General features: G+C 47.6%; 1 protein-coding gene across 5 annotated transcripts; it reads right to left on the reverse strand.

Annotated features, from left to right (window-relative positions):
• PSKH1 (protein serine kinase H1) lies at positions 1-25,085 on the reverse strand. Of its 5 annotated transcripts, none has more exons than XM_027716225.2 (4): positions 25,043-25,085; positions 23,128-23,290; positions 21,025-22,050; positions 1-1,142 (listed from the first exon to the last, which is right to left on the reverse strand). In XM_027716225.2, exons 3-4 carry the CDS (start codon positions 21,961-21,963, stop codon positions 825-827), a joined length of 1,257 nt encoding a protein of 418 aa, XP_027572026.1. In that variant the 5' UTR covers positions 21,964-22,050; positions 23,128-23,290; positions 25,043-25,085; the 3' UTR covers positions 1-824. The 5 variants fall into 5 exon arrangements, with proteins under 5 accessions (XP_027572026.1, XP_027572028.1, XP_039236801.1 ...); XM_027716227.2 differs by lacking the exon at positions 25,043-25,085 and adding an exon at positions 24,773-24,960; XM_039380867.1 differs by lacking the exon at positions 25,043-25,085 and adding an exon at positions 24,755-24,771.
• Positions 25,086-25,953: the final 868 nt, after the last annotated feature.

Raw genomic sequence — 25,953 nt, forward strand, 5'->3', positions numbered from 1 at the left:
TTTCTCAATTTCTTCTTTTGAAGTGTGTAACAGGTCACAGACACGGCAGAGGCACAGCCCAGGCCCAAACCCTGCATGGCAGGCACTGGTCTCGCTGCAAACAGAAGGATGATTCCAGGGGTAAACCCTTGACGTCACCGGGGCGAGCAAAACCCTTGACGAGCAAACCCTTGATGTCATCAGGTGGATGGCAGCCCTTGGGGGAAACCTCGCAGCTTCCCAGCTTTCCATCATGGAAAACTGCTGTCTGGCATCTCTTTGGCGAGGAGCTGGTGGGCAGCCCGTGAGTCAGAGCTATCCTACTTCCAACTGCATATGACTCACACCGGCTTTGCTGCAAAGGCACCATGGAGTCTGACTAAACCAGCTCCAAATCTGTGTGTATATATAATTTTCCGATACATATACACACCCACACGTGTATGTGCACACACGGACGCGCATGTACAGGACAAGTGATTTGGTTGGGGTTTTTTTCCCCCCCCGCACGCAAGCGGGAGAAACTCAACGTTCTGGAATTAATAAATAACTACGAACAAACCAAGCTCCCGGGACACGGAAAGAGCTCTTCTCCCCACGTGGCTCCTTAATTTTTGTATTGCTCGGTGCTCTGAGCTGCGCTCTGAGCCCGCAGGGGCTCCCCCCGCCCCGTTTCTGGCGCGGCACAGCTCGCAGGGCTCCCTTTCCTCTGCTTCCTCGTGGGTGGGGGGGAACACCTCGGAGGAAGGGAGGGAGGAACCCGGACGTTCCTCACGGGGCGTGTGCGCACACCTCCACGGCAGAGCAGACATCTGGAAAGGCGCCCGGCGGGTGCCAGCCGGGGCTCAGCCCGTGTACTGCTGCTGGTAGCGCAGGTTGAGCTCCCGCAGCTCCCGCTCCCGCACCCGCCGCGACTTGTTGGATTTGGTGGAGCGGCTGGAGCGGGTGGACTGCGCAGACTTGGTGCTCTGGCAGCGGGAAGACGCCCTCTTGAGCAGGTTCTGGGAGATGGAACGGTGGAGGTTCTTCATGGAGGAAGAGGCTGCCATGCTGACCACCCACGGGTGCTTCAGGGCCTGGAGGGCCGTCATCCTGTCACTGGGGTCCACCGTGAGCAGGCGGTCGATGAAATCCTTGGCCAGGTTGGACACGCTGGGCCAGGGCTGAAACACAAGAGAGCTGATTAGAATGAAACATCCTGGCACAGCTTTGCTGATTAATCAATTCCACCCATGCCCAAAAGGCACTTTGGGCCATTCTGCTGCTCCTCTTCTCTTTTATCCTCAGACCTTCAGATCTGTGACTGACGGTATCTGCCCAAGGAGAATGAGACACAATTACTTCAGGTCAGGGGGAGAGGCTGAATTAGTGGGAAATGCACAGTAACTGTATCCCATTGAAGATCCTCCCCAGTCCAAGGGCTTTGTACCTGACAAAGCCATCACTGCATGAACACGAGCCCTATCACTCAGAGGATGGATCCTGACACCAACCCCCTGGGGCTCTTCTCAGTCTCCATCTTAAGGCACACATCCAGGGAGCAAGCACTGACCTCTGCACCAATCCCTGGAACCAAACCTAGGGAAAATTTTCTGCTGTGGAACTTGGTCTCACTCCCACATGGAAATTTAGATGTTGCTACTGGTCAACCCTAGAATGGCATTTCAGCCCAGCTGGAACTAATCCCATAAAATGTTCTAAATATATAGAAATGTTTGATATAAGACATTTTCAGGAATTTTTACCAAAGAAAGAGAAAGGATTTTTTTTTTTTTACGAAATGCTAGTTTTAAAGGAACAAGCCCCAAATAATTAATTAGATATAATAAATATCCTCCCAGCACACCCAAGAATGGCCACAACAACTTATGAGTCAAACACCTACAGCCACACATGCTGGAATTGTTTAATTTCTAAAAAAATACTATATTCACACTAAGGCGGGAAGTGAGAACATTTCCTTCAGCATGAGGTTAAGGCTGGGCTGTGGACAAAGGTAGGCAGAAAAACGTGGCAAAATGAACTGTAAGGGTGGAGAGGAGGAGGCAGCATGGCCACCAGAAACCCCCAAGTGGTGAACTGAGCTGGGCAAGGTCAGGTTTCTGCAATCACAAGGTGTTATGTGGGTCTCACCCCTCCTGAAACCACCAATCCTGAATTTTTGAAGTCCACGGAGCCGACATCTCAAGCAGCATTAAGAAAAAGCCTGAGCAGATTCCTGCAATGAAGATTTTGATACAGTGATGGTGATCCTGTACAAACACATACATGTAACTGAGTGGAAACACCGTGTCTCTCATTCTTCTCTTCCTTGGGTGAGTAAGAAAAGCACCCAGCTATTTTAAAATTCAGGTTCCACCAACTGTACAGCCAGATATAAAGCCTTTTTCTTGTGCAATTGGTCAAAAAAAGGTACAGCCTGATTTTTTTGAGGTTTGCAATTCATTGCTACCGAAAGCAGGTTTTGCTTTCAAAAGACTCAAAGACACCAGCAAGAGAGCAGGTCCCTGGGAGGATTTTATAATGAAAAGGAGGATGGTCTGAGAGTTACAGCACTGCTCCCAGCCCGTGGCCAGGAAAGGTGAACTTGGGCTCTAACTGAGGAACCGGCTGCCAGGGGGATCAGGGTACACACAGTCTTATTTTACAATGACTAAAACAGTCTGGCTTACTCAGCTGAAGTGGGATATATGATCACTGGCAGTAACTATGCAAGAGAAGAGAGTGAAAATGATAGGAACTACTTGATATAAAGAAAATACCGCTACATGAATAAAAAAACTAAAAATGTTCCTGAATGTATTCAGGATAGAAATGGAAATGCTCCAGAGAGTTCAGGAAGGAAGCACAGCCTTCTTCTGTAGATCAGACACCACTTCTGCACTTTGAAACCACATCCAAAATCCACTCCCCTTCACATTTCAAGAACTAAATCAGTTAAAAAAAATTTAGGATAAGGTACTTCATTTTGTTAAATAACAGTGAAGGGAATCAACTCGCAGAGTTTAGTCTTCATTGGCATAATCTCAACTAATCCCAGGTGGTACCATATGTCAACTGGCAACACATCACCTTCCCTTCACACTCGGGATCTCCAGTTACAGACCTTTGGGCTCTCTGTTCTTGATGGACAGATGCAAATGAAACCCAGCAGCAAGAGGTTTTGCCTCCACTTTTCCAAGCTTGCCTTCAAAAACTTCTATATTTCTGTAGCTTTTTTTTTAATGGATCATTTTCAGCTATTCATTCAGCTAAAATCACAAAGTCATCATTGCCTGGTTACACCCCATCAACCTCCAATCCTTTCTTTCCTTCTCCTCCTCCCAGCAGCCAGAGCCCACCCTGTTCTGTTTCCTTCACAGAGGACTCATTTTCCACTCTCCAAACAATCCTAACAAGACTTCCAAGCTAATGATACTCTGTCCAATTTACTGACTTTAACTCAAAGTGACAGCAGACACAGGTGACAAATCTACTCTCTGTGCAGTAACTTCTTAAGAACTCTTTACTACCATCTTCATTTCTGTTACTGGCAATTGAAACTACTCAGGATACCCTGACAGAGCTTTTGTCCCACTCAGGTGGAGAAAACACATTCACACAACTCCAACCTCATTGTTCTTCCTGGAGTATTTCTTCCCCTCTTTCTCTTAAAGGTTTTACCTTTCTGAATACCATCCCTCACAGAAATGCCAGGACCTCCATCCTCTATTTTTTCCAATCTGAAAGCAAAGAGATGCAAGAGATGCACTCACATGAAAAATACTTGAGGACTGACACAACAGTACTTGGAAATACATCTTCAGGACATGCAGGAAAGCATTATTTCCTCTTGCAAGTGTTAGTAACTGCACAGACCTGGAATTTGAGGCAGCCCAAGAGCTATTCTGCCATTCAGATGCATTCAAACTTCAGTCAACTGACACTCCCGCCAGTGAAACGAGCCTCTAAACACCAGGAACAATATTGCTTCAATCTTTTCAAGTCTTATTAAAAGACAGCAAGTATGATGATTTAGAATCTGAAGAAACCCATAAAGTCTGAAGAGCTAGGAATGGTGATACATAACCAGCCTGAGCCCTGAGAGGCCCATCCAGTTTAATGAATCCTAAAGAAGAATAAACTCCAAACAAAAGCACATTGGATTTCTCATTATTCCAATTACTCTAGTTTACCACAAATGTTGAATATGGAGTACCTGCAATTAGATTTTTCTTCTGGTCAGCAAACACAAATCAGTTTATTGATCTGTTTATGCAGCCAGAGGTTTGATTTGCTGCACCACACGCATCTTTTTTATTTCACTGAAGCTTTTTCTTAAAAATAGGTAAGGCTACATTCTAAAGAAGCAATTTTCAACCCCAGTCCCTGGAGAAATGTATCCACTCTCTAGAAACCTTGCATCAGTTGGCAAAACAGCAGGTTTAACTTAGCAAGACCTAAGCCAAGTTGTGTGCAAATAAAGGAAGAAGCAATCATCTGACTTCCAAGCTTTGTTTTTAGTCTTGACAGTACCCACTGAAGGAAAAATACATATTGATTTACTGGTTTCTACCCAAGTTAAGTGTTGTTTTCAGGAGAAGTGACACGAGCACTAAAGATGGGGAAGGTGAGGGACACCCAGAAGTGCAAAGGCCTGGATCTCCCTTGCCAGTCAGCCTTTCCAAAAACATGAAGCACAAAGTATGTTATCACAGCTGCAAATAATCGCTCTTAGGCCAAAAACACAGTATCCCAGTCCCACTGATTCTTGGGATGAGTCTGATGGAGCGTTGGAGAAGCCTCAAAGCACCTGAGAGGCTGAGAAGCCTTCCAGCAGCACACAGGTTCCTGCCAGGCTCCCCTAACAGAAAACCATCAGACAGCTACCTGGAAGCTTTACAAGACAAAACAGATTTAGTGGGAGTGAGCCTGCCCAACAAATAGACTGGGCTCAACACACCCACGTGGTCAGAGGGAACTGCCTTCACATGGTGCCCTTATCACTGTCAGCAGCAACACTCCACGCCACAGAACACGAACGTGCCATTTCTGTTGTCATTCCCACTTTGAGGTTGCACTCCCAATCATGCCAGCATGGACAGTTTGGTTTGTGCAAACAAAGTGAGCCAAATCAGGGTGTTCTGGTTAATTTTTCAGCTGGGGTTTTCAGCCCAGCCATTCCTTGGCATGACTCACCAAACGGCTGCAGAAGCAGCTACATCAGCCCAAGCGAGCGACTGGCACCGAGTCCAGGATTAGCAACACTTCAACCAGGCATGAAACCCCCACCACAGCCTGTCTTACAGCCGTAATGACAATGGGAGAAACTCCCACAGTGGAAGATCTGTAGCTCTGGTCCCTCAGGAATGCCAGCTGCTGCTTCTGAGGTGCACCAGCATTCCCTACAAAAGCATCTCCTGAACTTGTAAGCTCCATAAAACACAGGGCGCATCGCCCATCTGCAACTTCAGCCCTGCTAGACAACAAACTCAGGGGAAAGCAGCCTCCTTTACAATGCTTTAAAGAGCTCTCAAGTGTGTTATGTTTTATTCAGACTCGGGCTCGGAGCCTGGAGGAGGAGGAAAAGAAAGAGATCCTCCTATGAGTGTCACTTAGGCTGTGTGATTGCGTGCGGCGCTCGGCTCTCTGTGATTAAATCCCATCACCACCCCTGCTTGTTATTCACATCAGCATAAAAGCTACCGAGGCGCCGTCCACGCCGGCGTGTGGGGAACAAACAACGCGTTGTTCTCCGGTCTGAACAACCAACCCACCTCTCTCCCCTCGTGGCTGACGCGAGCGCGGGCCCGGCGGCGCCGCAGGGAGCTCCTGACACGTGTCGCAAACCAAAGGCTGCCCCCCGTTAGTTACCGGCGTGGATCTTAGCCAACTGCACCACACTGAGGGAACTGCCTTCACGTGGCAGAGCAGCTCTCAGGGCCAAGTTTGGACACCAGAGCAGAGCCCCTGAATTTTACTCTGCCTGCGACGGGAGCCGCTGTCGAGCGGTCACCAAAACCCGCACTGCAAACAACTTAACGGGTGGTTTATGCCGGCTTTTTTTCCACTTGTTTTTACCTGAAAATACACGATGCAGAGGTTTATGATGCATTGTCTTGTCAGATACTAGTTCTTCAAAATATTTCTATTACATTCAGGTTTCTAAGTTACTTTGTTCCACCCCCCCCAAGTATTTCCTTTATATCAGATTTGGAAGTCTCTATATCTCAGCAATGCAGCTTCCCCCAAATACCCACTCATACCCCCAGATATGCTCATATCCAATCTAACTTGGCCCTCTGTCAGTGTGAAGCCATTCCCCCTTGCCCTGTCACTCCAGGTCCTTGTCAGAAGTCCCTGTCCAGTTCTCCTGGAGCCTGCTTAGGTACTGGAAGGAGCTCCAAGGTCTCCCCAGTTTTTCCTCTTTCAGGCTGAACAGCCCCAGTTCTTTCAGCCTGTATCATAAATACAAACAGCAAAGGCTTTTTTCTTTCAATTTATTTTCTTCTCCCAAAAATGACTCAATCTAACACACAGGTATGGTGCTGGGGGCAGAGCACATCTCTCCAGCTTCTATAACTTTTCAGAGTAGCTGCACTTTAAAATTCTGACGTTCACGGTGGTAGACAAATGACATGCTGTTAGTTTTGAAAAGGAAACTAACTGGATGATCTTAGAGGTCTTTTTCAACCCTGATGATTCTATGAAGGTCCCCAAGAATTCTTTGCATTGCATCCTTTACCCATTCATGCTAACACAGCAGTTTTGTCTAATTTAGGGGATTCCCACATGACTTCAGAAAACGGGAAGGGTCAACTCCAAAGGAGCACCTTGGGGACAGCAACTGTGAGACGTGATGTGGCAAACCAGCCTAGGACTGTGCTGGGGCTCTGGTAACACCAGGCTTGCACTCTCCTGGGCATCACTCAGCCCCGGAGCAGTTGCAAAGAGGTGATCAAAACCAAGCAGTTCAAAAGAGCTGGAACAAAAAGTTTCCAATGAAAAGATGTAATGTGCCAAAGTCCGCGCAGGACAGACTCACGAGCATTCAGCATTAATTTGTTGATGTGGGGAGGAGGAATAAAGGAAGGATGAAAGAGGAAAATACAACAGCCCTTTAATAATCCAGAGCATTATAAGTATGCGCAGCCATCTGGTGCTGTGAACTTCTATAACCCAGCTTTTCGAATGGAAATAGCCAGCCCATTCTCCCTGCACAGGCACTGAGTATTCAGCTGGAACCATGCACTAAAATTACAGCAGCTACAAAAACAATAAGCAGAAAGCTTTTCTCTCCCACCTCCACTTAGAAGGTGGCTCTTCTAAGTGCAATGCCTAGGGAATAGCTGTTAAAATGGGGTAATACCATATTTTAGCTTGGCTCACTTCACGTCTCTTAAAAATGTGTCAGCAAGTTACAGTCACACACAGGGGACTTTAACCACTACCCTGACTGAGAAATTGCATATTGAGGAAGCTCAGGGTCAAGAGACCTGGACTTGGAAGAATGCAGGTGAAAAGATGAGATCACCAAGTACACACTGCTGGAGATTGCCATCAAAACAGGGAAGGAGTCAGAAATTTCCAAAGGTATTGCTGTAGCACCATTTCACAGCAGTATTTTCAGTAACCAAACTGGGAAATACCTTTCCCAACCTGTTCCTGACATCTGGGTATCCTGACATCTTCGGTGCTTTTATTCTCAGAAAACTCAAACTTGAGCTGAATGATGTTCTCTCACTCTGAACCACTGCCTTAAGCGAGGATTGGCTGCGAACTGCAGCTGAAGTCAATACGTGTTTCCATGCACAAATTCAGAGTAACAGTTTAATTAAGAAATAGTAGTTCCTGACAGGAGGAAAAAGTCTTCCCCAAGGAGGAAGAGTATCTTTCATCACGCTGATCAGTGCAGTGGTGGGAGGATGAACAGATAAGCTTATAACCTCCCACGTACACACCCCCCCGTCCTGCAAGCTCCAAGCTGTCGGTGCACAAGCCCTGGGTGCTTACAAGGGAATGAACAAGAGGGAGTAAATCCTAAGACAGTCTTAGCTGCCAGTTCAACTGCACTCTGGCAGGCACCAGCTCTCCTCTGCTGCTCCAGACAGCTCCTTTAACCTCCTCGAGCCCAAACACAGCACACAGGTTAATCACAGAATATCCTGAGTTGGAAGGGACCCACAAGGATCGAGATGAGAAGCTGTGCCTCAAACATCAGCAGTGCCCAGGCTCCAGCTGCCCCACTGCCTGGCTGGACTCTACTTTCTTCCTTAGTCTCTCTTTCAGTTTTAATCATAATCCAACCCTGGTATGGGTCAGAAGAGGTGAAATGCCCCTTCTTTCATCTGAGCACTTCCTGAAAGCCCAGGTTTAGGGTATCTAAGTTCTTCCCAAGTTAGGCCAGCATGGCCCAGTCTAATGCCATTCCTGTTTCTCTCCCAGAAAGCACTGCTTTGGGTAGGCAAGGTGGATATAACCCATTTTGAAGCACACAAAACATCAGGAGACACTATAAGTAGTGCTTGGTTTACCACAGTTCAGTCCTGGGTGACTGGTTTACAGTTGTCTTTCCCGGCACTATTTGGGATGTTTCTGTCAGAATCCAGAGCAGGACAACTGTTCTGGATCCCATTCCGACACATTTCTCCTTATTCTCTTCTCAAATTTCTTTCATCATCCCAACTATTCAGTGATGGAGACAGAGATCCTGCTGAATAACAAAGTATGTCATTGACACTGTGTATATGCACCAACCTGCATATACACAAGAAGGAAAACCTAAAGTAGCAAGGACAAATCAAACATCCCTAATTTACTCATTCCTAATTCTACAACTACAGTCTTACACCAGTGTGATTTTTTTTCCCCTGTTCTTTCCTACATTGTTGGGGTAATTTTCTTTCCAAAACAACATAAAAATATTTCAGTTTGCTATGTGAAATCATACTAACTATTGTCAAGCTTGGCCACCCCCAGGTTAAAAAAGGCTGCAGAGAAAATCCAGGTGAGGGCTGCCAAGATAGCCAGGGATCCCTGACACACAGCCTTCAAGAAGGGCTGGAAGGAGCTGGACTTGCCCAGTCTGGCAAAGAGAAGTCTAAGGACAATCTAATAGCATATTACATTTACTTAGAAATAGTTACAAGGATTACAGAGCCACCATACAGCAGGTCCAAACAAGGGGCAACATGGAGAAACTGTGCCTTGGAAGGTCTGTATCAGGAAATACCAGGGAAGGGTAGTGCAGCCCTGGAAAAGGTCACTGAAGAGGTGGGGGATGTCCATCCTTGAAGACTTTTAAGATTCAGGAAGACAAAGTCACAGCCAACATGATCTAGTACTGGCAACAGTCCTGTTCAAGCTGAATGGGATTAGAGCCCTCCAAAGGTCTCTTGTAACCAAGGTTTCTTTGACTCGAGTGCTTCTCCACCCTGTCCCCAGCCAGCACTGTCATCTCCCCTTCATGGCAGCAGCACATCCCTCCTTCTGACATGTATCCCAGGCCAGGCTCCATACCACATGTTTAACAGGGTCAAGTGTGCCATCAGTGGTTCAGGAACAAGCATGTGCTGATGAGCTCTGGGTAAATTTTGACCGATATTCAATTATCTTTCCTGCAGCAAAGGATGTGCTTTAGTTCTCTCTCCCACTGAGCCACCAACTTCCATAAAATTCATAGAAACATCAGGCCTTTGAGTCCTCCACAGTGCTCAGACTGGGCTGACACTGACCTTAGAATTTAAATAGTTAATTCCGGAAAACTGAAAGACAGACAGCACAGTTCCACAAACTCTGCTTCCTTGGGAAATCAGGGTGAAAATAGGGCTGCAACAGACACCCAGGGATCATGCAATCCATCCCCAGGAGCCCCAAAGGATCCACTGCAGATGCATCACTCCTGACAGATGACTGCCTCACTTGTTCTGCAAGACAGCTTCAGCAACCCCCTGGGTACACATTTTTTAGGAGCAGGAGACACTAGTGTTGTAAAAGGTCCAGAGTGAATCTTTCTAAGTGCCATTTAAGGCTCTGGTTTGACATAATCTGGGAAAGAGATTATTCCTTCTCCCCTTTGAAGCAGCCTTTTGCATATTTGCAAACTGCTATGACAACACGTTCTCCAGGCCAAACAGCCAAAAATGTTTCAGGCTTCCGGAGACTGTGGTTTTTTCGACTCACGATTGTTTTTGTTGATCTTCTGTCAAGTCTCTCCACTTGGCCCGTGGTGTTTTTGGAGTCTGCTGCCCAGAAGTGTCAAGAGCTTCAGCTTGGCATGCAGAACCAGCCCCTAAACGCAGCAGGATCACACCACACGCTGTCTGTTTTCCTGCTCATACACCTCAGTATGTTCATCTTTTCCCACAAGTACGATACTGCCCTCACATAACAGTTTGTGATTCATAGATAGATCCTTTCCTGAGAATCCAACACCTCCTAATCTTCTGCTCTTCACCTATTTGTGTGTACTAACTTGCTCTTATTTTTTTTTTTAAATACACCTGCTATTGAACTGCTCAAATTTGTTAGGGCTATCTTGAACTCAATGCACTTTGCAACCCTTCCAATTCCGTGTCATCTGCAAATACAACGAAAAAACCTCTGCTCCTCTCACCTGGGTTGGTCAATAAACCCTGAAATACCTCTGGACCTTTGGCAATTTCTAGAGAACCACCATCACTACATCTTCTACTTTACTGATGAGCCACCAGCAAGTAAATGACAATTTGAACACAACGGGGTTGGGGAAACACAAGATTTGGTCCCCACGCTCTCCCTGTGGCAGATTTTGAAAGCTCCACACAGCAGAACCTGCCTGCTGGCTTCTGTCCCCAGGATGACTGGAGAGCATTATTTTCCTCACTTCTAGGCAACAGAATTTTTGCTCGGTATGAAGGGCAAATGAGGACAAAATTATCTCTAACAGTAAGTGGAGCAGCACAGCTTTCCTGGTGCCAACCCTTCTCCCACACAGCTTCTCACCTCTTGACACAGAAGACACCAGCTCATGCAGAGGACGTGTGAGGCAACGCTGCTTGCCCAAAGCCAGGCAGAGGAGAAGGCCCCCTGCTTCCAGAAGATGAGGAAGGCTTCAAACCCTGCCTCTCCTTTGCCAGCAGACTTGGGTAATTCACTTGGGTGATTCTGTTTGTTAAGAACAAATCTTAAGATCCCACTTGCTTGTTAGATTTACCCATACTGACTGTTCAGGAGCTCCATGTGCCTGGTACACCCTCAGCACACACAGAAGGTTCCCAAAGCCAGGCTACAGCACATTTCCAAACAGGGAGTTTTCAGAGACCAGGGAACATGTTCATGAAACAACTAAAGGTCCCTCCAATACCAGATCCATCCTTGCCAAGCCCCTGTGCCAAACGTTCGAGGTACGGGAACTCCTTTGAACTTTGGAAGAGGAGTTTGCTACGAAATTATTTTACATTCTCATCCAAGGCTCAAGCTAGTTTTCCTTAATTTTGCAATATCAGTCTCTGGAGCAAAACAGTAGCTTAGAATGTCACCAAGAATCCCTGAAACTTGTAAAGCTAAAAGCAAGTGAAAAAAAAAAAATATAAAGGATTAAGTGTAAAGAGGTAAGAAACTGTAACCCAGGCACTCCTATCAGTAGCTGATATAACAGTATATAAAGTCTTTTGAGTCATCCCAGCTGTAACAAGAAACCTTTCTCACATTTAAGCTACATAATTATTCTCAAAGTGATCAGACTGTGAAAAAATCCCTTAGAAATTACTCCTCAGACACCGGCAAAGGTAGGAAGCACACAGATACTTTAACCAGAAAGCTCAGTTCTACCTTTTGTGAGGCACAAAATGAAACTCTTTGGTTAATCACTCGAAGTGCCTGAAGTGCTGGTGCACTGGATGAGTAGGGTGTACCGTGCTGATGGAAGTTCACAAGCTGTAGACACACAGCCAGGCACAGGTCCACACCAGCCCTCAGGTGTCCCCTGCACGAACAGCAGGTTATCTCTTAACAGCCACCACCAGAACGTTCTGCCTCTCCTCCACTTGTGCACATGGCTCCCATGCCACCAATCAGCACTAATCCAGTGTATTAGTGAAAGCTCAGCTTTCAGGAAAATCCATAACAACATCCATTTAAAATAACAGAGGTATTGGAAAGCATGCCTGGGATTTCTACCTTGTCACTCACTGGGGGCAGCAGGAGGGCGAAGCAGGAGGGTGGTGAGAATGGAGACAGAAGCAGCAGCTCGTGCTCCAAACCAGAGAACTTGGATGCACCACTGCTGGTTTGAGCCACCCCTTCCAGCTCCAAACAGCAAACCCAGTTCCCTGTGCCTGCAGCCTCAGTGCCTCAATTGCAATCTCATAAGATTTAGGGATTTCAGGGATTAGGTAAAGAGACTGCCAAGAAAAATTCCAGGTTTAGGGAGCACCTTTTGAGCCCTCCAGCTCAGCACCAACAGAATTCCCCCAAAACAGCTTTTGCAGCTGAAATGAGGTTTGGACTATCTGAAATCAAAACCTTGACTTCCTACCTATGCCACATGGGCTGTTTAACTCCTCCTTCATCGCATCCCAGGGCAGGGGCACACTGCAACTGCTAGGGAGGTCCCAAATTCCAGTCAGAGGAAATCTGAGACATCTTTCAACACCACATTGTTCCAAATACATCAGGTCCAGCAGCTTCACTCTAAGGCAGGGTCAACTGCAGGCCACAGAGTGATTTGCAGCAAGGTGCATGTTCACAGCCCTTCTCTGCAGAGCTCAGCTTTGATTAAATAAAACTCGCTTTCAACCTGCAGCAGGGACAGCAGCTGGAACCACAGCCAGGTGCCAGCTCTGCAAAACCTCAAAGCCTCAGCCTGGGGGCTCAGGGGGGAGTTAGGAAGACACTGTATTTTTTTTCCAGAGTGCAACACTTTGACAGCACCCACTTGAAACCTCACTTTAAAAACGTTCTAAAGGTGCCTGTCAGTGTTCCCTGTGCCTCTAGGATTAAACCAGCCACAGGGAAAAGAGGAAATGGCCTAGGTTATTTTTAGGGAAATGTAAAGGAGTCAAAGGCACCAATGGTAGCTGATAGCTCAAATCCTTTCTGTTAATAATGTGTATTCTGTATAGAGGGAGCTTAATATTCTTTTTCTCCCCTCCCAATGTCCCTTTATCCCTACATCCATAATTCTGCAGAAATACTATTCCACCATTAACAGGATTTCATAGGGCCCACAGATGAAGAAATGAAAATATATGTCAAATCCCAGCACTATTACACGTCCCTTTCCCTCAGATGTGGCTCCTGCCTTCCATCCTTATATTATGTGCCATACACTGTGCACCACTTCCCCAAACCCAGTCATTCACCCAAAAACCTTAACCAAAATGCTCAGCTGCTGCCCCTCACCCTGCAGGTGCTACTGGTATGGACAGCAGTCCTAAGGAAAAAGGGCTGTGAAGGAAATTACTGGGAAAAAAACCTACATTCCTCTTCTCCATGGAGATTCCTTTCCTGCTTTCTTTGTTTCTAGGGGCTTTGAGGCTCAGCAGAGTTTCCACCCTGCCCTTATGAAAGGGTGAAATATAAACTGCTAAGGTTGAGTGTTGCAGACTGCAGTGGTATAGAACTGACAGATGCATGAAGAGAAAGATGCCCCCCCTCTCCTTGCTTCCCCTTGCTTATCCTGCCCTAGGATTTGGGGTTATCCTCACTGCAACATAAGCTGAAGTAAACAGTAAAAAGGCAAAATGAAGTAACTGAAAAAGGTCCTCCTGACACACCAATTCCATCGGAGGAAACAACCTTCAAAAAGTACCTCAAGAAGCAGCCAAAGCGAGGGGGAATTGATTTTTAAATGCGTACGCTGGTTTCAAAGCCCTTTCACGGGGAAAAGGTGTTTCTTTACGTGCACACGAAGTGTTTACCAACACAACACGCTGAAGTTCTGCAGGAGCACGGTCACTGACACCCGCGGGGAGCCGGACGGTTTTCCAGGTTTCTAACTGCGGTCACTGGGTTTCCAAAGACACTCCTGCAGCGGGAGAGATCTGGACAAACACTTCAGCTCCCGGCGACGGAGCAACACAACCCCACCTGTGCCCTCACACCCGCCGAGCCGCCGTGTTAAAAGCAAAGGAAGAGCAGAAGCCAAGAGAAGTGCATTTACTGGGCTGGCCTCCGTGTTCCCTGCCCGGCTTTCATCCTGTTCGAGTGCCTGAGCTCTTCAAAGCAGAGCACAGTGCCCTTTTCAGCAGAGCCCCGGCTGCAGCTCCGCCAACACTCTTGTTGTGCTACTTAAAAATCGCCGCTTTCTCACAGCCGTAGGAAACGCAAAAGCACATTCCTCTGTAAATGGATGTTTTCTTACTTTTTTTTTTCCAGGCAAAGGCCTCAGCAATTTATATTAAAAAAAAAAATAAAATTCTTCCCTACACGGGGGGGGGGGACCAAACCCAACTCTAATTTTTAGAAAAAAAATAAAATAAAAATGCCTGCATTGGTCTAACAACAGGACTACTGTAAAATGCTTCTACCACCTAATGTGGTTCACAGGGAAAAAACAGCAGCTCCTGTATGTAAAAAGCTCTTTCTCTCCCCAAGAAGGCTAAAACATGTGTAAGCTCATACAAACGAGTACTGCAAATGTGGTTTAAAACCTTGCCTTCAGCTGCCCTGTCCCTGTTTTCCTCGTTATACTGTAGTCAACAGCTTGGGACACTCAAAACTCCAGGGGGAAGACTGGAAAATTGGCCACCCTGATGGGTTTGAAGTCTCTTCTCTCTTCTGGCACAGAGATCAGAGGCCAAGGTGATGACTGTCTGGTAAAAACATCTAATGGGTCTAAAGACCATCTGGCACAGCCAGGGAGGGCAACACCATGAGCCAGTGTGGCCAGTCAGGGTCTTCTTGAGTGAGGGATCCTGCTGCATCCAGACCCTCCCAGGCACTGACCCCATGGAGAACTTCCAGAAGAATAAGGTGGCTTTGCAATGAGCTCCTCTTAGAGCAAAGGGCAGCAGAGGACACTGTGCAAAGGCAAATCTTCCATAAATGGGAGGCACCTACCAGCTCTCCTGGCCTCTTGTACACACATGACTTTTTCTCCTGTATTAAAAAAAATATACAAGACCAAGGGAGCATTAGAGGTCACTGGTGATTCTCTGTTACTGGCTATATTTTAAATCTGCTTTGAGTGTTTTCCCAAAGACATACTCCAGCCTAAACTTGGAGAAGCCAGGCTGCCTTACAGCCCATCTTAAACAGGAGATATACTAGGAGAAGATAACCAGAGCAGAGTTTTCCCTCATTCAGGGCAGTGTCTACCCTATAACCACTTTAATTAGCAGATAACATGTTACACAAAACTTGGTAATATATAAGTATGTACTGCAGGAAAAAACCTGGACACATTTCTGGGTTAAACAGAGTATAAAATAGAAAATAAAGCTCATATGCTATGGAACACTTGATTTTTTTCCAAACTGGTATTTTTTACAAAGTGGTTATACTTTTGTCATCAAAACAACAAAAGACTGTGGTTTTTTTTAATTACATACTCATATGTAATTAATTTTAAGTGACCCAAAGTGCAAGCACACAGGAGTCATTCCAGGACTGGCAGCCAGCCAGACCTGTCATAGCATCAATGCAAAACCTACTGCTCTTTAAAAAGCCACATCCAAACTTTCAGAATACTTGTCCTGCACTGACTGAACTCTCCTGCAAGGCAATAAGGATTATGGAGAGATTTTCTGTGATATGCAAGTATAATTTTTTCCCTCTCCTACAGGAAATCAGCTTCTCCACTAAAATACAAGTATGCAAAATAGAAAGTTGAGTTGCCACTTTACATTTCCATCTGCAACTTTTAGGGGAAGGAGGTTACCAAGAATAATTGCAGTTTCTTTTTATTGCTTGTGCCTTTTTTAGAATAAGTTTGTCATTTGATAGGAAATCCAACCACAGTTATTATAATACAATGACTGATCAGTCCCTTTGGAGCTGGACGGGGGATTCAGCAACCAGCTCCCAACTGAGTCAGAAGCAGTCTGGGCTCAAGTTCCACCCCATTCTCTCTCAAAAAGTTGAATAAATGCAGGAAATTAATATTAAAATTTGACAAGCCTGTCACCTGTCTCCTTCATCATGTGTCACAAGGGATTTGAGGGATTAAAAGTCCTCCACAACGAGGACAATTACAAGGATACTTTGAAAACGCTCTGCAGACGTGCCCACGTACTTGGGTAAGGACTCATCCTGTAAACATGCATCAGCTGCCTCAAAATGGCTTTATTTTTATCTTGCTGTCTGTCAGGTAGCACATGCACAGTTTGTTTGTTAATGCACTCCATGTTTCCTGCTTCTCCTATCACCTGCAGGCAGAGAAACTGCTCGGGGAGAAAGTGTTTTGCTCCTTTACCTACATAGGTCGAGTCAGTTATTGTGGGAACACCATTCACACCACTCCACTCAGCTACCCATCTAGAGCAACTTGGTTTTCCTGTATCCAAGGGTGTTCTTCTAGCCTGAACCTATCCATGGAGGACCTGTAGAGTTTACTCAACACCTGCATTTAACCTGGTGCTTTCAACTCCAAGCTAAGGTGGAAAATCATTAAGGTTCTGAATGTTCAAGGAGAGAAAAGAAGAAATGCAATGCACATACAATCTGCATGTTAGGCCCCTCCTTTGGCTCTGCTCTCGAGGCATTTGAGCTGCAAATCTCTCTTTACCATTAAAGTTTTTAGTATGTGTTTCTTGGTTGCTTTTGATAAAGCTTTGGAGGAGCTGCTGATACGCAGGAGGGCAGGAACACCATCCAGAAGGACCTCAGCTAGCTGGAGAAATGGATCTAACTGCATCTGCCAGCACTGTCAGGGCACTTAGGGAGGAGGACACCCCACCAGATGTCTCAGAGGTGCCCAGTGAAAAGGCAAGTGGTGACTGTCCAGCTGCAACTGGGTAAATTCTATCTGGATGTAAAGAGAAATCACAGTTCCCACAAGAACTGGGCTGCCCCAGGACAGAGCCCAGAGAGGTGGTGACATCTCCACCCTCACGGCAGCTGGAGTGAATAAGGTGCTAAAAAACCTCATCTAGCTTAAAATTCAGCCCTTCTCAGAACAGGGGTTTGGTCCAGAGATTTCCTGAGGTCCCTTTGTGCCTAAATCTTCCTGTAGTTTTAAGTTCAGTGGTAGGCACTGGAACACTACTGCAGGAAGCCAGGCCAGTTGTTCTCTCTGCACGGCTGCTCAGTCCCTTGCAGAGCTCCTCCAGACTTGCACTGCCCAACTTCGTGTATCAAACATGTCTCTCCTTACACCCCATTTACCAATGCATCCACCAGCACCATTATTTAGAACAAGCTTTTTAGGGTGTTTGATTAAGAGATGTTCCCACAGCAGCCCACACCAACCTCACCCACTGTGAACACACCACAAAAAAGCTGATTCTGTTCTATAAATAGGAAAACAGACCACAAGGGAAAATGATTTGCCCAGATCAGATAGCAAAACCAGAACAATTCATACACCCTAGCTCAGCTTCCCAATTTAACCATAACATCTATTACCTTCCACTTCTTCAGGCAATTTTCCCAGGTGTGTAAAAAGCAGCATAAAAGTACTGGTATTCAACAGAAGGAGAAGCTTTGAAACAGAAGTAGAGCAATCCTGTCCTAGCAGGATAATGATGGTCTGATGTTCATTTCTGCACTTTCAAAGGAAACTGTGAATGTTATTCCAGCTTTATTCCTCAATCAACTTTTTTAAGTTACAAAGAGACCCCCAGAAATCAGTTTTATCCCCAAGATTTCAATTAAAATATTGCCAAGCCTTCTTTTCAGTAAGTTCTAACGAAACAGGTGAAAGATAATAACTTTGCAGCAGGCTACATCCAATGCAGTGTCAATAGCCCACCCAACCCTTACTCAGGGATGCTCAGAAAAAAGAAAGCATACTAAGTTACAAAGCCAGCTTTCCTTCATTCCTCACCCTAGCCATTACTCCAAGGAGTTCAAAAAGTACAGAAGAAGGTATGAGAGATAATCAGTGCAGTGACGTCAGCAGTACCTGAATAACCTATTGTGGGAGACCTCTCCTATTGATCTGCTAATGGCCTCTTCAAACAGACCTCACACTCCAGGAACAGGAGCCCAGGGTAAGAGGGTCCCAGACAGAAAGCAATTACATTAGCTGGATGTGAGATGACTTGTTTTTCCAAGAACATGGAGCTACTTCTCAGGTCAGCATGCATCTTGGCTTTTATTCCTCTCTCAATACAGCTTTGTCCTCTCTGACCAGGTTTTGAGGCCAGACTTTTCAAAAAGCAGGACTGAGCACTGAGACTGCAAACCCAGGGCACTGCTGCTGCTGACCTGGTGCAGTTTGAAGACACCTTCCTCCTTCCCCCCTGGAACTCAAGCTGTCAGCTCTGGGCACCGCAGTTCACAGGCTTCTTTTAACATTTCCTCTTCCATTTCACATCCTCAAACTTCAGACTACAGACAACAAAAGCAGTGGCTCCCATGAAACCTCTGCTTCTGCATCTATCCAAGACAGACACTTTCTGCAATGCACTCAAGTACTCTGCCCACTCCTGCTCCAAAGAAACCAGGACTTATGGCTCCTGTCATTACCATTAGTCTGACAAACTTATCAACAGCCTCATTTCTGACATCTTCCTGTGTAACACACACACACACACAAAAAAAAAAAAAAGGGGAATTTTCTGTGAACACCAGAAATTCGGAAGCATTTAAAAGCCCAGGAGGTGGCTTTTAAGAATGCTGGCAAGGTTGTGGGAAGCACACCAGACACCTCTAAATCTCTGGCTCACTTTGTTTTCTCCTAGAATTTATTCACAAAACGAGCAGCCTTTTTACTGCATCTCCTGCCAATACCTGGCTACGTCTGCAATTTAGGGGCATGGGCTTAATTACACTGGTAAATTAAAGCATTCATTTTCACCGGCTCCGGAGGAACAGAAAGCATCCCAGCAGCAGACACGGGCTGCTGGCTGACACATATTTGCTTTCCAAGCAGTAAAACACTGACAGCTTTCCAAAACAACCACTCATGTCACACATAGTATCCGTAATACCCCCCTAAAGTGTGTAATTTGTAGTGGGATAACAAGTAAAATGCCTCAGGCTTGTGCACTGGCACACAACACCCAGTCTAATGCTTTCTCTGTGGCACATGTGCTACCTCTGCACATACAACCTACGAGCATCCAGTGGCCCCAGCTGCAATGAATCCACAAAATTTCTCAAAATAAGTCCCTCCTGGCACAAGGATCAGTGGACATCAAAGTAAATGACACCAGGGAACCTTCAAAACCGTTGCTCTCAATTCCCTCTCTCCAGACTGCCTATGGCTGCACTGAGTTTGGTCAGAGACTCCCCTCAAACGTTGATTTTTTTTGGAGGAAGGGCCCCTGTCTGTTCACTCGTTCTTCAAATGTAAGCCAGCCCATACCTTTGGTTATTCACACTGCCCTTCTACACATGCTTTTCAGTTCTGTGTTTTTATCCAGAGGATGCAGAACTGCACTTCATATTCAAGGGCATGGCACAGCAAGGACACCTGCAACAGCAACACTCACTCCTAGTATCAACTAGCTTTTGATCATAAGTATCAAGATGATATTTAGCAGTATTTAACCTCAAATTGTTTCTTCTGAAGAGCAAGAAGCACCTTCAGGGCCCACCATCACTTACAGAAAATTCAAACTGCCCGTCTTCCCATGGGACCAGCTCAAGTTTGTCCACACTGAACATCAGACAATTTATTTTGTGATCCCTCACTGCTTCCTCAGATTTGTTTTTAACCTCAACAACTCAGTATTATCAGCACCATTTTACTGGGTGTCACATGAGTATCCCACCTCTTGCTTCTAAGATTCTAAGACTCCAGGATTACCCCATTTCACAAGAACAGGCAGAACCTGTGTTAGGTAACATGCTAAACTTAATTAAAAAAACCTGCAAAAAAGTAAAAATAGCAAGTGACAAAGTTGAGTGAGTCATAACATTCAGTGTCACTACACACAAGCTCATGCACTGAGGAGCAGAGACATTACAGGGAATACACCAAATTATGCAGACACCATGACATCCCCAGACCAGCTCAGGAAACCTCTGGGGTCACAGAGGGCCACTCTCTACAGAATCATAAATTTAGCCTCTCATTAACACTCTCCCAGTGGGATTCACCTCAAAGTCATGGTGTTCACGAATCTAAACAACACTCTCCTACTTATTAAAGAAAGAAGTTATAAAAGCTTAATTTTTTAGTGTTTTTAATACAGTGACGGATATAAGCAGAAACACAACTTGCAAATTTGGATCTCCCCATTTTCTATAGATGTGATTCCTAGTGAGATTATGCTACACTTGGTAATAGCGTTGGTGAAGGAGCTGGTTGGTCACTGAGCTCTCCCACCATGATCAGAAGGAAGTTCTCCGGAGTGATGGGACTCTGGGAGGGCAGGGCACCCATCTTCTGCCTAAGAATTATCTCCTAAGGGTCCTCTTTGCATGGTTATCTACAAAAACTATCCTTCGACCCTTCAATTTATCACACACCAAGCTCATTGTCAAGAAGACAATGCAGATCCATTTCTGAAATGCTCATGTCTCCAGATTGAGGAACCAGGAGCCCCTTGCCTGCCAGAACCCTGCCTTTCAGCAAAGCTATTTTTCATACTCCTCTTGGATTTGTATCAGAAATCAGACTGGGTATGTACATGCCACATTTCAAACACCCTGGCACAAGTTTCTACAGCAAAGCCTCAAACAGCAGCTTACCACAGCCAACGTTCCCCCAGCCAGACACCCACAAGCATCCCAGTTCTGTTCTGCATGAAGAGTCTCCTCTTTCTTAACACTCAGTTTTTTAAAGGAGTTCACTGTGCTGCACTGGGAGCGGTTTGGGAAAGCAGACAGAAAATGGGGAAGGATTTTAAAAGCCAGAATCACAGATTTTGTTAACCCAGGTAACGTCACCAGCCTGCACGTGACAAGCAGCTTCTTGCCATCACGAAGACCCAGCCTAGGGAGAGCTTCTTGACTTCCCCTCAGCACACTCACCTCGCCTGAGTAGCTGTACTTTCCCTTCAGGATCTGCCGGTACAGGCGGGTGCGGTTGTCGTCCTCGAAGGGCATCGTCCCGCTGAGCAGGATGTACGAGATCACACCCAGCGCCCACATGTCCACGGAGTTCGTGTAGGGCTTCCTGACCAGGATCTCGGGGGCGATGTACTCCGGGGTCCCGCACGTGGTTTTCATCAGGCAGTCGTCCCCCTTCTTCCGAGCGCTCGCCAGCCCGAAGTCCGTGATCATGATTTTGGAGTCCGTGCCCGGGTGGTAGTACAGCAGGTTCTCCGGCTTGAGGTCCCGGTGGGTGATGCCCAGCGTGTGCAGGTACCTGACGCCATCCAGCACCATCTGCAGCACGCGCGTGGCGTCCCTCTCGGTGAAGGAGCCCTTGGCGATGATCCTGTCGAAGAGCTCCCCGCCCGTCGCCAGCTCCATGACCATGTACACGCGGTCCTGGGTCTCGAACACCTCGATGAGCTGGATGATGTTGGTGTGCCGGACCCTGCGCAGGACGCTGAGCTCCGACTCGCACACCTCCCTGCCCTCCCGGTACTTGGTCTCGATCATCTTGATGGCGTAGGGCTGCTTGGTGGCCTTGTGCTCCACCCGCACCACGCGGCTGAAGCTGCCCCTCCCGATCAGGGCCTTGATGTCGTACTTGGCCGTCACTCTGGGGTCGAACTTGGCGCGGTATTTGGCCACTTTGTTCTTGCGGGGCTCGGGCTGGTGGGCGGGCAGGGCATTCCCGGGATACGGGTTGGCGTGGTGAGGAGGCGAGGGGGAGCCAGCCTTGATGACAGCCCCACAGTCATCCCTGATGAAGTGCTTGTATATGTCACTGTGGCCTGTGTAGGGTTCAACTTTTTTAACCAGGTCCAGCTGCACATCTTTGGGGGGCTCGGGAAGCACTTTGCTTGTCCCACAGCCCATCACTGACTGGTGTTAATTCCCTGTCAAGGCATGTTCCCAGGGGAGCATCAGCAGCAACCACATCCAGGACAATTCCCACATTTGAACCTTAGGAAAAGAACGAGGAGAAACAAATAAATTGGAATCGAGGTAGTAAAGGTTCAAATGGGGAAAAAAAAAAAAAAAGTAGGCCATGCTACCACAAACTAAGAATTTGGGATTGACCAAACACAGTGCTCTGCTGCTTTCATCACAAGCCAGTGCCTACAAACACAGCCATGGTCAGAACCATGGATGTGTCCATGGAAATCACACAGTTTCTTTTTTTATTAAGCACAGTTCATGTTCTGCTCCCAGCTGAGCACTGAATCGTACTCACAGAGTGGTTGAGACTTCTGGAGGTCTTTTTTCCGGCCACAATTGCTTAATAAAAAAATCAAATTAAGGAAAGAGCCAAGCACTTTCCTTTGTTTTGTTTCAACTGCTCAACTTCATAAAACAGCAGCTACTGCAAACCTTAAGAGTTTTGAAATGCCTCACTAGCAGCTCCACAAAGTACCTCAGCAACTTGTTCACTTAACAAATCTGCTTAAGACTTTCTTTATATTGATCTTGTACAGTGTCTTAAACCTCTCACTGCTTTGCTCCTGGGGATCAATGGAATGGCACAGGAAGGGAATATGGATCCAGAGGCACGCTGGCTTTAAGGTGAATTTTACCACTGAACTTGATGCAGCCCCTGCTAAAGGGGAAATGTTCACTTAACCAGAGCAGCCTTCAGTCAGCAAGTCCCTCACACTCCAAACCCTGAGAAATCGAGGTGGGCTTTGACATCTTTCAACAACCTGACTCAGTTTTGCTTTATTTGACATCCTCAGGCACCAAGTGGCACTTCTGGCTTTCCATATGGAGCTGTGTGTAGTAAGTGGAATTTCCACCAGCTCTTCCAGACTACAAGCTCTTGCTCATCACACTGTATTTCAAACAAAACCAAATCAGGTGCATGTAGGCAAGTCTTTATGTGCTGATTAAAGCAGTATCACTGGCCAGGAGATGGGGAAGCTGCCTGTGGCTCTGGCAGTTTTACACTTGCACCTTTTGGCTCAGAGCCCATCAATGGGTGCCTGAGCCGTTGCAGGAGGCTACAGAAAACCATCAATCTCGAAATGTGATCTCAAGTCCTACCATCACCGGGTGAATCTCCTCTCAGGCACCACCTCTCCAACCAACTCCTCAGCATGAACAGCAGAAAAGGAACCCTGGCTGGTTTTCCATCAGGAGAATCAGGTGGAGAAACAAGAAATGTTTTAAAGGGACGTCCGGAAGAAGCTTAGACTCTGCATCCAACCTGGAAAGAAAACCAGGCTTCAGTTAAGATTCAGTTTTAAAATCAAACATCACCAAAAGAACTTCTCAGGGAAGCACCCTGAGGTCATCACAGACATGCCTGTGGTAGGGTACAAGCAATAGGAATAAAGAACCAACTTCACAGGAAGCTTAACTGACTTTCACCAAGTGCTGCCCTGGAAGTGGGGGTTTGTTCAGATTAAAGTACCATGACAAAACATAAAGAGCTGTGGCTGGTCCTGAATCATTCCTCCCACGGACAGTTTGTCTCAGAATTATTAAGCCTTAAAGCATATTAACTTAACAGAGAAATGGAGGGAGAGCATTCACAAACAAGGTTATTACAGAGTAATTCAACCTGTAGAGAAGCAGTTGTGGGAAGTGTCAGGCCTGTAAATAAAACTGAAGAGAAGGACCAAACACGTGAAAACATCATATATAAATCCTCTAATGGCATTAACTGAGATCTGGCAGCAACTCCAGTATGTCAGTGTACACCCAAGAGTCCCAGGGAAGCCCACAGAACCCCAGAGCTGCACACCAGAGTCAGCACCAAAATGCCCAACTCCACATGGGTGCAGGTGGAAACGCTCTGTATAACAATCACCACGAGTCTGGGGAAAGGAATTAAAGAAATGGGGCATAACAAGCCCACTCCAAGCAAGAAAACACAGACTTGTCAGGTGCCAAACTGTCTGAGAGGAGAGAGCACATCTGAGTGTGTGCAGCTGTATCCAGCTGCAGCTGGAAGTGGTGGGAAGGAATGAGGGGTTTATGCTTCTTCCCTTGGACATGCAGCACCTCACTCCCCCCAGCTCAGCAGGGAAACACCTCAGCTCTTGCCAGCTCAGAAGTGTCCTCTCACTGAAAATATCAGGGAAGGAATGGCTGAGGTCCCTGCAGATAAGGGGTGTCAGTCACCTGCCTAGATCCCCCAAGGCCAAGTAGACCTTCCACCCTCAAGTAAACACATCACAACTTGAAGCTCTTTAACGTTGTTGTTCTGTGAGATGCCAGTTTGGAAATCTGAAGACAGCAGCTCTTAACTGTGTTAATCAAAGCCCAAACACAGCAACCTGCAAACCACACCTGTGCCAACACAGCAGCACTGAGACCACCTCACCTGAGAGCACCACATCTTAGTAACACAGGGTAAATGTGCCTCTTACTGCCTGACACAAACCTGGCATAAAGCTGACACAAAACTGGCATTAACTTGGCACAAAACTGGCATAAACCCGTCATAGACCCGGCATTCCCAGCGGGAGCCTCCAGTGGGTTTTGCAGGGGAACCTGGGGCTGAGGCTGCTGCAGCACCGCAGGCAGCTGTGCCAGAGCCAGGGGCGGACCAGGCTCGGCCAAACCAACCGCGATTCCCAGAACTCTTGACTGTTTTCACAGCTTCTCCCGAGATTTCCACAACTCCCACTTTCCATCACTCATCCCGACCCAGGCCGTTTCTCACACATCCTGGAAAGCGGACCCAGGGCCGGGCCGGTGGCGGGAGCTCGTCCCGCGGCAGGCTCGGCTCCAGGCCCAGGAAGCGCTGAGGGGACGCTCCGGGGGCGGGCAGGGCTCGCCCCCCGGCCCGCCCGTTCCCGCGGCCCAGCGCTCCGGTCAGCGGCAGCGCTGAGGCGCCGGGGCCCACCGCGCGTCCCGGGACGCACGGCCGCCGGCGCGGAGGGAGACAGGGGGGATGAGAAGGGAGGAGCGGTGCCGGTGCCAGCGCTGGTGCCACCGGGCCCGGACTCACCTGGGCCCGCTCCGGCCCGCGCCGCGGCACCGCCTCTTAACGTCATCACCGCGCGCCGGGGACGCCCGACGGGGCGGGGACGCCGCGCGCGGCGATTGGCTGAGGTGCCGGGGGGCGGGGCCGAGGAGCGCGGGGAGGGGCCGCTCTACCGCCCCCTGGCGGGGCCGCAGGGACAGGACCCGGGGATCTCTCAGGGCTCCGGGACCCCCCAACCCCACGGGCTTTGGGACCCCCTCAGCCCCATCCAGGACCTGGGGCCCCCTCAGTGCCATCTGGGAACCCTCAGGGCTCTGGGACGCGCCAGCCCTGTCTGGGACACCCCAGCCGCACACGGGACCCCTCAGTGCCCTCTGGGGCCCCTCAGCCCCATCTGGGGCTCCTCAGGGCTCTGGGACCCCCAGTCTGATCTGGGATCCCCCCTCAGTGCCATCTGGGGCCCATCAGGGCTCCGGGACCCCTCAGCTCCCTGAGGGACCCAGGACCACTCGGCCCCACGGGGCCCTTGGAACCCCTCAACCTCATGGACCCCGGGGCCCCCCTCACCCCACTGGCCCTGCTGTCACCCACAAAACTGTGTTCCCCGGTGTGCAACGAGCCGGTCCTGACGCACTGGAGAGAGAGACGCTGGTTATTGATTTCAGAGCTGCCGAGCCCGGGTGCTCGGGGCTATTCCACAAATCCAGCACGTCCCGCTGGACTTGCCGTGTTGTTATTCACACACAAAAGTTCAGAGGCAGTAAATTCCCAAGCACAGCCGCTCTGTTGGGTTGATTGGTAATTTCCATACAAATCACATAAACCAGGTAAATTCTACTCATGCTCAGGGGAAAGGTCTTCACCTTGGCAGGGTCTTTTTGAGCTGCAGGCGTGATTTTTAGTATTATAATGAAGATAGTTCAGGCCTAAGATAC

Source organism: Pipra filicauda, unplaced genomic scaffold (genome assembly GCF_003945595.2).
Source record: "Pipra filicauda isolate LSUMZ 115617 unplaced genomic scaffold, ASM394559v2 scaffold205_size1947385_pilon, whole genome shotgun sequence".
NCBI classification, from domain to species: Eukaryota; Metazoa; Chordata; class Aves; order Passeriformes; family Pipridae; genus Pipra; species Pipra filicauda.